The sequence below is a fragment of the Lutra lutra genome, chromosome 7 (assembly GCF_902655055.1).
Source record: "Lutra lutra chromosome 7, mLutLut1.2, whole genome shotgun sequence".
Classification (NCBI taxonomy): domain Eukaryota; kingdom Metazoa; phylum Chordata; class Mammalia; order Carnivora; family Mustelidae; genus Lutra; species Lutra lutra.
Window position 1 is genome coordinate 117,980,259 of NC_062284.1, and position 16,642 is coordinate 117,996,900.

The 16,642-nt window shown below is 40.0% G+C and overlaps 1 protein-coding gene across 5 annotated transcripts in view; it reads left to right on the forward strand.

The window, feature by feature from the left end:
- The window catches only part of RPS6KA5 (ribosomal protein S6 kinase A5), a 175,797-nt gene that overhangs the window by 28,467 nt on the left and 130,688 nt on the right, over nucleotides 1-16,642 (forward strand). The window contains exon 1 of one of the 5 annotated variants that reach the window (XM_047736461.1): nucleotides 15,360-15,379. The exons of 2 other annotated variants lie outside the window; for them this stretch is intronic. In XM_047736461.1, the coding sequence (XP_047592417.1) occupies nucleotides 15,370-15,379 (10 nt within the window). In that variant the 5' untranslated portion in view covers nucleotides 15,360-15,369. Of the gene's footprint in view, nucleotides 1-15,359; nucleotides 15,380-15,655; nucleotides 15,675-15,857; nucleotides 15,987-16,642 lie in introns of those variants that run through there. 2 more of the 5 variants (XM_047736463.1, XM_047736462.1) reach the window with 2 other exon arrangements.

Here is a 16,642-nt window from a genome sequence, read left to right on the forward strand (position 1 = left end):
TGAATTTCTTTATGAGTTATAGCAATTTGGGGGTACAGTCTTTTGGGTTTTCCACAAAAAGTATCATGTCACCTGCAAAGAGTGAAAATTTGACTTCTTCTTTGCCGATATGAATACGTGTGATGTGATGAGCACTGGGTGTTATATGCAACCGATGAATAAGTGAACTCTACATCTGAAATTAATGATGTACTATATATTGGCTAATTGAATTTAAATTAAAAAATAGAACTACCCTATGGCCTAGCAATTGCACTATGAGATATTTACCCAAAGGATACAAAAATACAGATTCAAAGGGGCATATGCACCCTGATGTTCATATAGCAGCATTATCAATAGTAGCCAAACTATGGAGAGAACCTGGTGTCCATTGGCCGATGAATGAATAAAGTAGATGTGTGTACACACACACACACACACACACACACACACACACACTGGAATACTACTCAGCTATCAAAAAGAATGAAATCTTGCCATTTGCAACAATGTGGATGGAGCTAAGAGGGTATTATGCTAAGTGAAATAAGTCAGAGAAAGACAAATACCATACGATTTCACTCACATGCAGAATTTAAGAAACAAAATAGATGAACATAGAGGAAAGGGCCAAAACAAAAGAGAGAGAGAGGGAAACAAACTATAAAAGACTCTTAACTATAGAAAATACACTGAGGGTTGCTGGAGGGGAGGTATGTGGAGGATGGGCTAGTTGGGTGATGAGGATTAAGGAGGGCACTTGTTGGGATGAGCCCTGGATATTGTATGTAAGTGATGAATCACTAAATTCTACTCCTGAAACCAACATCACACTATATGTTAACTAACTAGAATTTAAATAAAAATTTTAAAAAAATTTTGCCAGTATGACTCCTTTCAGAGCTTTTTATTCCCACTGCTTTGGCAACTGACAGTATTCTAGATAGTGAATACTGTCTCTCTGATCTTAGGTACTGGAGTAAAGAAGACATGGAACAGAACCCCTAGGTAAAACACAGTGCACATGAAGAATGAATGAGAAGTAAACTTGTTTTGAGCCACTGAAATTTTGGGGTAATATGTTACTGTAACATAATTTAGATGATTCTGAGTGATAAAACCTCCTATAGGGAAAATCATACATGAAGGGATTCAGAATTTTTTAAGACTGTAATGCTGCAGGGGCGCCTGGGTGGCTCAGTGGGTTAAGCCGCTGCCTTCGGCTCAGGTCATGATCTCAGGGTCCTGGGATCGAGTCCCACATCGGGCTCTCTGCTCAGCGGGAAGCCTGCTTCCCTCTCTCTCTCTCTCTGCCTTCCTCTCCGTCTACTTGTGATCTCTCTCTGTCAAATAAATAAATAAAATCTTTAAAAAAAAAAAAAAAGACTGTAATGCTGCATAGAATCCACTTCCTTTTTTTTTTTTTTAAACAACAAAAGGATACTGACAATTAGCTTTCCATTGAGGGTCAGGTGGGGATGAGTTGGAGGGTTTTTAACTTTTGGAACACCTCTAAGAGACTACCAGACCAAGCTGGAAACTTCCTAGTTGCCTTGAAGATTTGGGGGGTTGGGGGTGGGAGAGGAGAGGACTTCAGAAATGACGCTTTAACCATGAGCAAGGACAAATCTGTTAGATTTGGAGGATAATGGCAGTTGCCTGATTCCAAAAATCCATATACATTCCCCCCCCCCCACAGAAAACTCATAGTATTGATTAGAAGCTCAGATAAAACCATTTATGACCCATATCACCAGCTTTGCTGGGAGTTAGGGAATACCACACCCCAGATTACATCTAAGAAGGGAAGGAAAAACCACACCAAATTCTGGCAGAGCTCTTACTATAGCAGTCCTGTGAGGGATAGAGTGTGAAAGATAAGTCTTAAGAGAGTCTATGAAAAAGAAAGAGAAGAGAGAGGGGAAAAGAACTGGTGATGAGCCAGTGATATTTATTTATAGAGCTGGGACTAAAACAAGATGGGGCCTCACATAGAAGAACAGCATGTAAACCTTAAATTACATTGTGTATATAACTCTTTGTAATTTGTATTGCATAAGAGCACTTAAAGCATAAGTATGTGTACTTGTTTGTTCCCAATTTTAGATTCGATTTCAATTTTACTTGAGGTCACAGCAAAAATCTAGTTTTTCACGATGAAACATCCAGAAGCAGAACTAAGAAACCATGCAAACCATGTAAACATCCTCAAATTCAAGCTTTTATTTCCAAGCTAAAAAGGTGGTGGGAAAGGGGTATAAAACCTGCCCCCTCAGATTGCTCAGGCCTCTTATTCTGATTCAGCTTTCCCACCAAGTGTTCTCTAGTTGTTGACATTCTGATATTTCTTGGAAGGATACTGCCTTTTGTATATAGGAAGTGGCTTAGCGATGGCCCGGCAGACTATCAAGAGACATGGACATCATTGGTGTACTTCACATTCTATTGGTTCAACCTTAGAATATTTGGGTTTCGTCATTCAGAGTTAGATCATTACTCTTGCACTCATCATAATCTTATTTTTCTGGGTGAGTTGGCCATATGGTATATTTCATATGACTTAAACCAGTAAATAAGTTTAAGGTCAAGTAATTTCATATACAAATAATTTTCTACATTAGAAAATTGTAAGCAAATAGTTTACACCAATTGAGTGAGGCATCTCTTACAGTATTTTGAAATACACATATTACATATATGTACAGTATAAGTCCAAGTACAACATAAGTCCATATACAGCCTAAGCATGTATGTACAGAAGACTTAAATATATATAAAATGGCAAAAATATACATTTCCTAGCTCTGTTCATGAAAAGGTCTAGAAGGCAAGATCTCCCAGTAGCAGTGAGCACACGAGGCACCAGGATCTTGGCTCCTAAGACCATTTACCCTTAAAAGGAATCATGGCTACTTGTAAGAGGAAGCAAATAAATGCTAAAAAGGAAGGAAGTTAGAAAAATAAATGAAGGGTTCATGTCAGGACACAGGAGCCAGCTTGAAGATGCTTCCATGACCAATTTTGGGTCAATTCTGGGTCAATTTTGCAGGAAAATATTAAGGACAGGAATGAATTTTAAGCCACTGAAAAAAATGGCAATCCATGAATACTGTGATAATAGAGAGGTAGGTAGGTAGGTAGACAGGAAAGAAGAAGGGAGGACTCTTAAAGTACAGTGCTAACTGATAAACATAGAAGTGGTGGAAGAGGTGGAAAATTATTATTGCAAAAATTATTATTGTTGTTATTTGTTAAAGATTTTATTATTTTGTAACCATATAGTAAAGATTGCTTTAGGCAAGGATCAATGGATGCTAAATGTAGGTGTGGGAGTTTGATGAGGAAGATGATATTTTAATGGCCATGTAGTGTCTCTCCCCAGATTGCTTATTGCAGGGGGGGAAGTCAATACTTATATAATCGAGAAACTAGACAGCACCTTGACTGGGTGATCAAAACTAATGTCATCAGGGTGCCTGGCTGGCTTAGCCAGTAGAGCATGTAACTCTTGATTTCAGGGTTGTGAGTTCTAGTTCCACGTTGGGTGTATAGGCTATTTAAAATAAGTAAAATAAGTAAATAAAAAATAAATCAATAAAACTAACATCACCAATGTGGGACAGACTAACACTGAACACTCTTGGTTGTGATGCCCTGAGAAGCACACATCACTTAAGTAGTACTCCAGCTAGGCATGCACAACCAGAATCGTGAGCAGACTTCAGCCCAACAAAATTCTGCTTAAATAAGCAAAAATAATGATCTCTGTGGTTCAGAAACATCAGTTATAGTTTGAGGAAGTCTTCCAGATTAAACAAGACTAAACGGACATGATAAAATAAATGCAATATGTGATTGTGTACTGGATTTTATACTCAAGGAGAAAGTGATATTAAAGGGTGTGTTAGTTGAGGTTCTCTAGAAAAACAGAACCAATAGTTCTGTGTGTGTGTGTGTGTGTGTAAAGAGATTTATTATAAGGAATGGGCTCGTGTGATTCTGGAGGCTAGCAAATCCAAATTCTGCAAGGGGGGGCCAGCAGGCTGGAGACTGAGGAGAGGTGATAATCCAATTCTAGTCTGAAGGCAGTGTGCTGGAGAATTCTCTTCCTCAGGACAGACTGGTCTCTTTGTTCTATTTAGCCTTTCAACTGATTGTATGAGACCCACCCACATAGTGGAGGACAATCTGCTTTACTTAAAGGCCCATAGATTGAAGTGTTACTCAGAAACACCATCACAGTAACACCAATAGTAATGCTTGACTATTTGACCAAATATCCATATGCCACCTCCTTGAATCATAGTTAACCTCCCAATAAAGACAGTAACAAGGTCAAACTTGCAGCTAACATGATATAGCTAACCTGTGTACAATAGAAAACTCGCTAACCATTTTTGCAGAAGAGGATTCACAGTTCTTGAATGATGTTTATTTTTCTCCTTGATATCCATCCTTTAAGTTAAATACTATGACATAAAGTCAATAAGTCATATGTTACATGATAAGGGAATAAGAGAGGAGAGAACAAAGATACTTGTTTTATACATGTGCATGCGCACACACACACACACACACACACACACTCATAACAAAATAAGGAAGAAATTCCCATGACAATTGCAGTCTTCATTTCTGTAACCGGTCATGTGGTGCCTTCACAGTCCTTCAGGAATGTCCCAGAAAGGAGCTGTGGTGCTGTAACCATCTACTTCCAGCTGCTGGCTGTATGTTGTATAGAACCATCCGAACCTAGTCCTGGGTCTTTTTTTTTCTGTCGACTGATCTTCAGAACCTCCCATGAGGCCACAGGTGCAGTCTGGGAGAGCGAAGGTGGTATGGCAGGAGTAGGGACCACGGGCATTTGGACCTCTTGTCCACGTAGCTTGTTTGCTTTCGGGGCCTGCTCAGCCCCAGTCTCATGTGTACCACTTGCGATTGATGATGGAGGCCCCTGTGCACAGCTGACTTTCTGAAAGACAATCTGCTTTACTTAGAGTCTACCAATGAAATACTAGTCTTGTCCAAAAATACCCTCATAGAAACACCCAGAATAATGTTTGACCATGTATCTGGGCACCATATAGTCCAGCCAAATTGACACGTAAAATTAACAATCACAAAGAACATCAGACAGTTGACACATCAGGATAGGGACCATAGAGTGAAGTATTCTATCAGTGTTAAATTTCTGAATTTGATAACTATACTGAGGTACCTTAAAAACATTTTTAGAAATACCAAAATATTAAGGGACAAAGATGCGTAATATGTGCATACTACTCTGAGTAGATCAGAAAAAATTAAGTTTGTGTGAGAGTGTGTGCGTATGTGTGAGTATACGACTAAGAGAAGCATGGCAGGACGTTATAAACTGGTAATTCTGAATATGAAAGTTGTCCATTAGCAACTTTAGATTTTGAAATCATTTTAAAATAAGAGAAAAATGTAAGTGAGCAGGGAGCACTATCATAGTGTTTAAGAGGCACAAAAGCTCTGTGACTTATTATATGCACCATTGTGCTCATACCCTTGTAAAATCAGAGGTGTTGATTGCTTGACTTGGTTTCAGGAGAATGGGTTTTACATTTCCTGTTTGAAATAAGAAGAGGAGGGGACAACAGGAGAGCATGGTGCTGTAGAGCTCTAGTCCCCCGAACTCCTTCCAGAGCACTCCTTGCCCATTTTTTCCTGAATTGCAGACTTGGTGTCAGAGAATGGTTGTGGTGGAGTAAACACAGTTAAAACTGAGATTGGAAAGGAAGGATGGGATAAGACGGGATGAATTCAGTTTCTTCAGTCCCCAGTGTTCATCTGCATTAAATTAGGCAGTTCACTATGAGTTAAAATTAACATTTTTTGGAAGTAGAACTATTCTTGAAAAACGAGTTGGCAGTAGCCCCTCTGAAAGTTTCTAGCCCTAAGCACATATTACCACAAACTGATTTGATTCAAAGCAGCTGCATGTTTAAGTGCTGATAGAGACCAAATTGGCACTATTAGCAGCATGTCGTCTGGAAACAAGAAAAAGGAAAGGGTGTTGATAAAGTTCTTTCTCACAATAGAATCAGGCATCGAGGCAACAATAGAATTTCAGTGGAAAAATTAGGTTATGGCTTAGGAGGGACAAAGTGCTGCTGTATTTTCTTACATCAAAATAAAATCTGACTCTTGGGAATATTACTTTGGACTGTTTGAAAACTACTTTTTACCTTGCCTGGAAGATACAATTTAAAATATGTCAGCAAATACCAAAATAATTTCGGTGGCACTTTGGAATCTGGAGTGTTTACTTTGCTGTGATGGTTTCAGTTTTTATCATGTGTAAGTTATCTTGTGTTTTGCTTGCCAGAATACTGCAGCATGACTCCCACTGCAAATGAAGGTAGACCTTCAGAAAAAGGCAAGCCATGCGAGTGTCAGTAGTGCGGCTCTGTTCTTTGTCTATCTGGATTGAGGTCCAGAGCACGGTTGTCTTTAAACTGTCAGCTAATGATTGGTTACACTAAAGCTAAATGACTAATACTGAGGGAGCTTACCTCTGAAAATAAGTCTTCTAAAAACTTCAACACGTTCCTTTTGATGTGCTCTACTGTTCCCTAAATTATCTTTATCTTCACATTTTTGTGTGTATTAATCTCAGCCATAGGACCTGGCTAGGAAATGAAGTATTCAAGTTGACGGTTCTTGTAAAGCTGTATGTTTTATGATAATTGTGAATTTTCAAATAATCTACAATAGTAAAATTCTTTACTGTCCATTGATCATCTTCATTTGGAAATCCCACAGACATTTCACAAACATTTAATTCACAAAGTTTATCTTCACCAAATCTATATACACCCACACACATCTGCATGTTAAATAATATGTTACCCAGTCACATGCAGTTATAGGAAGGACAGAAAAACTTGTAACATTTAAGAATAATGCATTAATAAATAAGATGTTTTTATAAAATTGAAGAACAGGTTGCTTGGATGATGTCGGGTAAGATGTACCAGGACGTGTGCATTTTGAAAAATGAGTCTTAATAGCTTTATATTGCTATTAGAAAATACGTGGCTTTTCTAAAAAGGAAGCATTACCTTTGACAAACAGGTATCTGTGCAAAACAGTAACAAAATAAACATCAAGAAAGTTCTTGCTGCATCTGAAAATCTCTTCTTTATAACACTCATGTTTAAAAAATACTGTCATGGGAAAAAACCCAAAACACAAAAAAATACTTTCATGGTTCTTTATAGCTCTCATATTTTTCTATCGAGGTATAATTTACATATAGTAGAATTCACTCTTCTTGGCATACACTTTTGAATTTTAACAAATGGACACAGTTCATATTTTGAAAATTGATCTTTTCTTTCACTCCAAGTACTTTATGATTTCATGGTCATTTAGGGATTATCACTTTTTTCAAGATTTTATTTATTTTAGAGAGAGAGTGAGCAAGAGAGAGAAAACATGAACAGGGACAGAAGCAGAGGGAGAAGCAGATGGCCCTGCTGATCAGGGAGCCAGATGCGGGACTCTATCCCAGGATTCTGGGATCATAACCTGAGCGGAAGGCAGATGCTTAACCGACTGAGCCACCCAGGCGCCCCACGGATTACCATTTTGAATTGAAGAGATTGTACTACAGCTCTTCAGAATTTCATGATTTTAGTGATTTCCAATGTTTTCACTTTGTGCCTAGTAGTGTTAATATATATTAAGGAATTCAGTTTTCCTAATTTCAGTGCCTTAGCTTAGCCTTTATCGTTTCTGGCCTCAACCATTATATCAACCTGTGCATTGGCTTTGCTGTCTTCGTGGGAATTCCTTTCTAACTCATTTTCCACGCTGCTTCTGCTGCTGGTGGTCTTTCTCAGGTACAGAAATGGTTGTCTTAATCCTCTGCTTAAAATCTCTCATTGGTTCCAGTTGCCTTTAGAACAAAATACATAACCTTTTCCAATCAGAGTCTTTGTGAATTGCTTCCTGCCTTGTGTCTTGCTTGCCTGCTCACCCTCTCCTTCTTTTGCATTTGCCTGTCTGCACTGAGTGCACATTCCCAGATACGCCACGTTTTCGGTCATCTTGGTGCTTTGGTGTGTTTCTTCCGATGAGCAGGCTTTTTTTTCCATCCGTGCCTAACTTCCCCAAACCTTCAGATGTGGCAAGGTGCCCCCTTGGTACTCTCTGCCTCATACCTCTTTGATAGGGCTCGCACTGTGGGCTTCTTCACTGGCCCGCGTGCCTCTGCTGGACCCCACGCTGCTTGGCATCAGGGAGGATGTCTGCTCTGGTGTCACCACTGATTGGCACAAAATTGAATTCAAGTAAGCATTTAGAATATTTGTTCAATTAGTAGACTATGTAGTTATATGTAGAGTGTGATGGCTGCCTAAAACCTACGATAGAGGTAGGGAAAAGAAAAATGTCTTATCCCGGTGGTGGGCCCCACAATTCCTTGCATAGGGGGAGCTGCCCTGGGGACCCTGCCTTGACATCAAGCCCACTTAGGGATGTGAGTGTGGCTGTTAGCTAGGGCTGAGGGGTCGGGAGTGGAGGAAGCTGCTTGACAGGACACAAGGGAACCGATTTGTTGGTTTTGCTTCTAAGAGAAGGAGAGAGAAAAAAGGTGGAAAGGGAGGAATTGGAGAGATAAAGACCCCCACAGGGCTGGAAGATGGTGAGAAAGGCAGACTGTTCCTATTTCCAGTTCCCCTTTCGTAGTTGCCCTGTGTGCCAGTCCTCTGCCTTTCTCTGGAAATCTTCACTGAAGTCTCTTCTACTCAGGAGTGCTTTCTGCCTGTGTTCAGGTTTTGTTAGTGTCTTTTCTAGAACTCAAAGAACCCCACAGTGGTCATGTCTGCATTGGTGTGGTATGGAGCAGAGGTGGTGCCTGAGAATATCAACTCTCCTGGGAGCTGTTAGAGGCCTGGGGGGAGGGGAGGCTCTGGACTAGCACAGGCCCTGGCTCTGCTAGTTTGAGTCCCTTCAGTCTAGAGCTGGCAAGCCCCAGGTAGTGACTAGGATCCTACACAAGAGAACTGGAGATGAAGATACAGAAGGAGAGTGGTTCGTGTTGAGGATGGTGGGCTTATAATCGCCCCTGCCTCTGAGACTTTCCCTCTTGTAGGTCATGATAGAAGAAGAATTTTAAAAAGAGGAAAATGGGGGCACATTGGGTGGCTCAGTGGGTTAAGCTTCTGCCTTTGGCTCAGGTCATGATCTCAGGGTCCTGGGATCGAACCCTGCATTGGGTTTTCTGCTCAGCAGGGAGCCTGCTTCCCTACCCTCCCTGCCTGCCTCTGTGCTTACTTGTGATCTCTCTCTCTCTGTCAAATAAATAAATAAAGTCTTTAAAAAAAAATAAATAAAACAGAAAGAGGAAAATGTCTATAGTATTGTGCTGTGACCTATTCATACCAGTACTTGGAAATTAGAAGTCATTGTTGATTTCTTTAATGGTGAAGGTGCTAGAAAGGGGAAGGTGAAACTAATTGCTGAAGAATAGGGAATTTGAGCCAGGACTGAAACTCCTTGCTTTACCAAAAATGGGAACTTTTTTATTAACTCGTTAGGCTTTGTTTCCCCCCTCCCTTATTTTTTAATTGATGAGATAATGTCTCAGAGAGGAAGACAAACCTGAAAAGTACCTGAAAGTTGGATAAGTGTTTTCTGTGGACAGGACTGTGGTGTTTAAGCTTTCTAAGCTGATGTTCTATAGCTCACAGATGTATAATAAATTGTGGTTTAATTATTTCGGTTTCAGCTGCAGCACGCTCTTTCCCTACTTCCTATTGCACTCACAGTTGAATCTCACAGTGCTGCTTTCTGTAATTGTTCTCCTTTTCTTCCGAGATGAAAACAGTCACGAAACCATTGACAGGGTCACAGTACACGGCTGCAGTGTCTTGTAGATACTGCTCTTAATGAGGTGTTCCTCGATAGTGACAAACAGGGTTCAAAGCTGGATCATTCTGTTAATTGCGTTTCCTTTTCATGCTCTGATTTCATGCATATAGCTGTGATTACAGTCTCAGAAGACTGATTCATCAACCCAAATGACACCTTACCACTTGAGAGTGGGACGTAGAAGCAACTACACAAAACACTTGCGTTTGCTAGATTAGTGCATTTTTTTCCTTTGGGGTGAGGGTCTCGAGTCAAAATTGGGTTGCTGGGTGAATATGGCCTTAGGAAAAAGGGAGTTGGCTGTGTGCTCTGTGAGTGAAAGGCTTAGTAAGGCCATCTCAGGGATAGGGGTGTTGCTTCCTTGGGGACGTGATGTTTGAAGCTGGTAATCAGAATGTCCCTTGGAAAGTGCTAGAAACACATTACCCAACTTGGCATTCTGTTTTTTAGTTTTCATTTTTTTCTGGTCTATCTTTTGTTATCCATTCTTTAAATATTTTAGTTCTTTTGATTAGCATAGTTCAAGTTCTGTGCTGCTTATACTGATTTTTATCTCATAAGGTGACTTTGTGTAGATCTCATTTCATCCCCCTGTACATCTTAGCCAAGCTGGTTTCTGAGACGTTTTACTCTTACTTCAGTGCGCTGCTTCTCTGGTGCTCCCTTCGGAGACCATTTGTGTCCAGTAGAAAGGCTATATATAATCTTTTTTTCCATCCTTTATATCTCCTTATTCTTCACTCTGTCTCTTAATCCTTTTCTCTAACCCTTTCTATCCTGTGTTTAACCTCAATGGAAGCCTCTGGCTAAAATAAAAATATAAAATAGGTCCTCGTGTGATTGCATCGGTGTTTGGCTCCTTGGTGGTCTCTCAGACGCAAAAACTCGGGTATAACATCCTGGACCCCATTATTTATCACTTCCGACCTTCTCTCTCATCTGACTGCTAAATTGGAAAAATATTTCATATGATTCTTTCCCATTTTCACTCTATTCCTTCCTTCCTTTTTGTATGCTTAAATAGAATTATCTGTATCCATTGTTTTTAAGGATGTTGTTTTATCTGTCTCTATCCATATACCCTGACCTCCCAGCCTTGACTTGAGGATAAAACCCATGACTCAGGAACAGCCAAATGGAAGAGATTCTTAGGGCAAGTTTTGGGTAGTTGGGGTGCGGGAGGGGAATGTAGAACCTCCTGCTCTCTCAGGGAGCGCCACCATCCCAGCACCTCTGTGTGTGCAGCAATCTGAGCTTCTCAGATCCACTGTTCAGGGGTTTTTCTGGAGGTTTCTTGATATAGGCATGACTAGTTAAATCATTGGCCATTGGTGATTAACTTAATCTCTAGCCTCTCTCCCTTCCAGGGAGGAGGCAGAGGGAGGGTGGGGCTGAAAGTCCTAGGTCTTTCTAACAGCCAACCCCCATCGTGAGGCTATCTGGATCCCCTTAGCCCCCAGTCTTCTTGGCGTACAGAAGACACTGTTAGCACTCTTGACAGTCCTAAGCTTCAAGGTGCTGTGTGCTGGGAACCTGGACAAAGACCAGATAAATATTTCCCATTGTACCATGTTTGACTGCATTGGTAATGCAGGGATTTTGGGGGGCATTATTTCTTTGGATTCTATACACTGTTCATTTTTTTTCACTTTTTCTCTGGCTCTTTTCTTCCTATATCCTCACTCCTGGTTTTCATCAAGACTTGCCCTTCTTTCTGTGTTGTCTCCCGAGGGCTTTCTTCTTAAAGTGTTTACTCTTCTAATAACTTTTTTTCTTCTCTGCCCTTCAAAGTTCTCTGGGATCGCTGTAACAAAAGACAAATGAACAAGAGAAAAGCATGTACATTTATGTAGCAAATTGTATGTGACATGGGCACTTCATAAGGAAATGAAAACCCAGGAGACATAAACTTAGCATTTTCATGTTAGGTTTGATGGCATGGAAGGTCGGAGAACAGGGGTATGAGAGGGCAAAGGTATGAGATAAGTGTAGTAACCTGGGAGAAACTTACTAGCAAGGGACCTGTTTGTTCAGACTCCTCCCTGTGTCCCCTGTCTACAAAAATAGGGATGCTCCTTTCTCTGGGTCTGGCAAGGGGACCTCTCGTAGGAAAGTGTTATGACTTGCTTCAGGAGGAGGTCAAAACTCCTTCCTTTAATACTGAAGGTGCTAAAAAATGGAAGGCTGCTGAAGGTCCCTTCAGTTTAAAATATTCAGTATGCCAAGGGGCTGTGTTTGGCAGGTAGTGTGTTCTAAACCCCGTCAGCATGCTGCCAGACTTCATTTCCTTGTCTAGAACTGTCTACACGGCAGCCTTTTCGGGATGCTCTGCCATCACTCCAAAATCAGTGTTGAAACCCCAAAACTTCCCCTTTCAATCTTCCCTTTCAACTTCCCCTTTCAACAAAATTCATTAGTAACATTACCATTTACCAGACTTTCATTTCTTGTACTTTTTTTTTTTTTAAGATTTATTTATTTGAGCAAGAGAGAGTACACATGTGCAAGTGGAAGGAGAGGGAGAGGGAAAGAAGCAGCCTCTACACTGCAGGGAGCCCCCGGTGGGGCTCGATCCCAGCACCCTGAGATCACAAGCTGAGCTGAAATCAAGAGTTGGACACTGACTGAGCCACCCAGGGGACTCCATGTCTTATACTTTAGATATGGGGCCAATGGGGGAGGGGGAGAAACAAAGTTCAATTTATTTATCTTTGAAAGTAGGGACCCTGCCCTATTTGCTTTTGTGGTCTCAGCACCCAAGTCAGGTGTTCAGTGTCTTGAGCTGGACATTGCAGTGATTCTTAGGCTCCTTCTTTCCTCTTTGTTCTAGTTTCTACTAAGACCAGATTCTTGTTAACATACATCCAGTTGATTGCATTAAGCTCTCCCTCTTTCAGCTCTCGTCTTTCCTTGCTGCCGTCCACGTGGCACACTACTGCCAATGCAATTCTCTAAAACCTTGTCAGGAGCCATTACCGCTTATGGATTCAAGTCAAACTAATTAGTCTGGCGTTCTAGGTTTTGAATCAGCTAGTTTCGTGTACCCATTTGATGTAGTACTCTTACTGTTTTTCCCACATAAGCCCATCATAGCTAATTAGGACAGTCCTCTTCTGTACTAGTCAAGTACTTATTCCGACTTACGCTTTTTGCTCCACATAGTCTTCTAGCCCAGAAGTCCCTAGCCTTTCTCACATTTTCAAATCCTGTTTCTTAAAGACCTAGCAGCTGGCTCAGGTGTGCATAGGTACCCAGTGAGTCTTTGTTCAATGAGCAAATGAGAACTTGTATTCTCAGTGAGCATTTTTAAGTAGTTTTACGTGATAATGATATTCCCCTTATTATCCATAGACTCCATAATCCTTTCTAATAAATTACATTTCTTGTAGCTTATTGCAAGTTTAATAAATGATTAATCCATTGAATAAAATCTGGCATATGAGTACCTCACTCATATGCTAACAACTTACTTTAAATGGCCTCAGAAGCATTATTCTTCTTTATTTCCACTTTAATTGTAAAAGTGCTTTAAATTAAACTTTTTCTTAGCTTTAATACAAGTGAATTATTGGATCTAATCAAATGATTTCAGCACATGCTCTGAGCAATTACATTTGTGCAGCTTTGCAGAAACTATGGTAACAGAATGAAAAATGTGTTTTTCCTGATTGTTTTCCTCCACGAGATTGGGAAGTTCTGACTTAAACATATCAACCTAAAAGAAATGGTCATAGATAATATGCATTACAAATTACCTTTGACAGTAGAATTGCCTAGAAAGTTGGCTAAGAAGCCATTTATCACTCATAGGTTTATGGCTCAAATCCTGGGAGAAAACATCAAGGAATAACAATCGTAATCTTTGGTGGGGATATGGGAGGTTTTCAAGGTCTACTTTAGGCCTATTTATATTATCTATTTTTTTTAAGCCACAAACCAGGATTATTTTATAATAATAGTAGAACACAAGCAACAAAACTATTTAAATTTGGGAGAAAAGACAATTATCTGGTTTTTCTAAATTTCTTATTTAAAAAATTATATTGGCCATATTTTTCTACATAGCACATAACCATATTATTTGAGGAGCCAAAGAAATCCAGTTGTAGTGTTAAAAAACCAAGTACTTTATATTCATTGTATAAGACAAGATTTTTCCTTTAAGAGCTATTAATAATTCGAACTGTTTTCTAAGGAGAACCTGTTAAACATTGAAATTCATTTGAGTTTTGGCAAACATTTTAAAAAGATTGACTTCTTATAAAAGAATTTGTGAAATTCAACTTTAAAAGTGACTTCCTAACCAGGAAGAACACATTCTAGGATAATAACACCAATGAAGAAGTAAAGGATTTTCAATTGGGTAGTTTCTGATATTTTAATAAGAAAAAAATTAGTAAGAACTCCTTTAGGAAAGCATTACAACTCTTCATACCCATCTTTTTGAAATGAATAAACTGAATAATATGTTGATATAAAAAACTATAAATGCTTTTGATGAGAAGAGACTGTCTGAGCTGATTAACTGTAGAGATAGGCCTAACATAGACCTTGAAAAGTTTAAAAAACATTTTCTTTGTTTTAATCCACGCTTACTCATATTTAACACCTCAAGCATGACAATAGCTGGCAGATAGAACAATTGACGTGACAGTACTATTATGTACCAACTAAATAGTTCTAGTCTAAGTTTGTTGATATTCTTTGGTATTATTTTATATATTTGTGAAGAGTTTTCAAAGGCCTTGTTTCTGTGGGAAGGAGTTTATCCTTTTAGTTGGGAATTAGGAGTTGAGAGTAAGGTTTTGGTGCCATGTCATTCTAGCCAGAAATCCAGAAATGCCCAAACTCTGCCCAGACAATAAACTCTTACCGCCAGAGTCATGAAGGGATTATCTGCAAGAAACAGTAGCCCATGGGACTCAAGAGGGCCACCTGAATAAAGGCCGCAAACTGCCAGCACATTTGTGTAGGACTCTCCTTGAAAGTGCGTTGGTGCAAGTAGTTCGGGCTTAAGGCCTAAGTCAGGACTCCTGCTTCTCTCTCAGCCTCATCTGATCACCATTTAGGACCAGCATACAGAGGTGTGTGAATTAGAAGGTTGGAGGGGAGAACAAACAAGTAAGTGAACACCCAGTCCCAGAGGAACCTCTGGCTCTGCTTTGTTGACTGCTGTATACAGTAGTCGCCCCACCTTATCCTTGGGAGAAACGTTTCAAGACCCCCAGCAGGTGCCTGAAACCACATATAGTACCAAATGTCAATATACTATGCATTTTCCTAGACATACATACATACCTATAATAAAATTTGATTGATGAATTAGCCACAGTAAGAGATTAACAACAATAATAATCAGGACAGTCAAACAATATACTGTAATGAAAGTATGAATATAGTCTCTCTCTCTCTCTCTCTCAGACTATCTTACCGTACTGACCTCACCCTTCTTGTGATGATGTGAGATAATAAAATGCTTTCGCCATGAGTGGAGGTGAGTGATGTGCAGGCATTGTAACACAGTGTGACCTTCTGAGAGCGCAGCAAAAGGAGGGTCCTCTGCCCCTGATAGCTAGCGAACTGCTGGGAAGTGAAGACTTAGGTAACGGCCCAGGGGAAGTGCAAGAGAATGGCCATTGGTCCGCTGTGGCTCAGGCCAGCCCAAGAGTTTGAGGCAGGAACACAGACCCTGTGTGGAGACTGTTATTTTGACACAGTGACACACCCCAGCCCCCTCCCCCGTCCTGCTAACTGTGCCCAATCAGGATTTTGGACTCCTGCATAATTAGGTTAGTAACTTCTCTTACCTGTGGAGAGAACTAGACTGGAGGGTAAGGTGGGCAGAGGCAGGCCTGGCCCAGGAAAAGGAGCTCCTGCAACCACAATAAAGTGGCGTTTATTTTCACATAGGAAGGAAAACAATGGACAATCCTGTCTCTCAGTTGTAAAGGCTTATTTCTGGAATAGTCTGGCCCCTGGTGTGGAGTAGCTTCTCAGCATCTGATGAGGGTACATTTTGGACTTCGCTCCCGCATGTAATGACTCAGAAATGCAGATTTCTGTAATTGGCTGATGTTTACTTCACCTCCAGGTGAAACACAGTATGTAAATATTTTAAGTCTTGTTCTAATGAATGTTGGTGCTGTTGCCGGGAAGTTTGAGCTCTTAATCTGAGGTTAACAATTTAATTAAGAGAAATGTACTTTATTTTTAGACTTTCATGTTCAAAGGCTTCTACTTATTATAACAAGTGATAGCACAGAAATGAGAATGATTTAGACACCTAGACTCGTAGGCTCAAATATGTGCTTGTCAGTGCTGAAGATTCTATATAGTAATCCTATTTGCCATTTGTTTTTATGTGTTTTGTTGTTAACACAATGAAAGAGATCTTTATAACTGATAAATTTCTCCCCGATGCCTCAATATTGGTAGAGCTTCCTACTGATTTGTTTCCGTATGTCTGATTACTCACTTTGCCTAACAGACGTAACGTAAAAGAATTATTGGGTATTAAATTGAAGACCCCTGAGATGAACTTTTATCAGATCACCTTTTTCATATTTATTTTATTCTTTGCAGTTAACTTGCTGGGGCAGCCGTTAAAATAGAAACTTTGTAATTGCAGGGAAAGAGAACCTTTCCCTCCTTTTCTTCTAGGTTCTTTGGCTGGCCTAATAATTAAATTGGCATAACACAAATTAACGGGGGGAAAAAACATTTAATTTTGTATGTCCAGGAGCCTATAGAAATATGA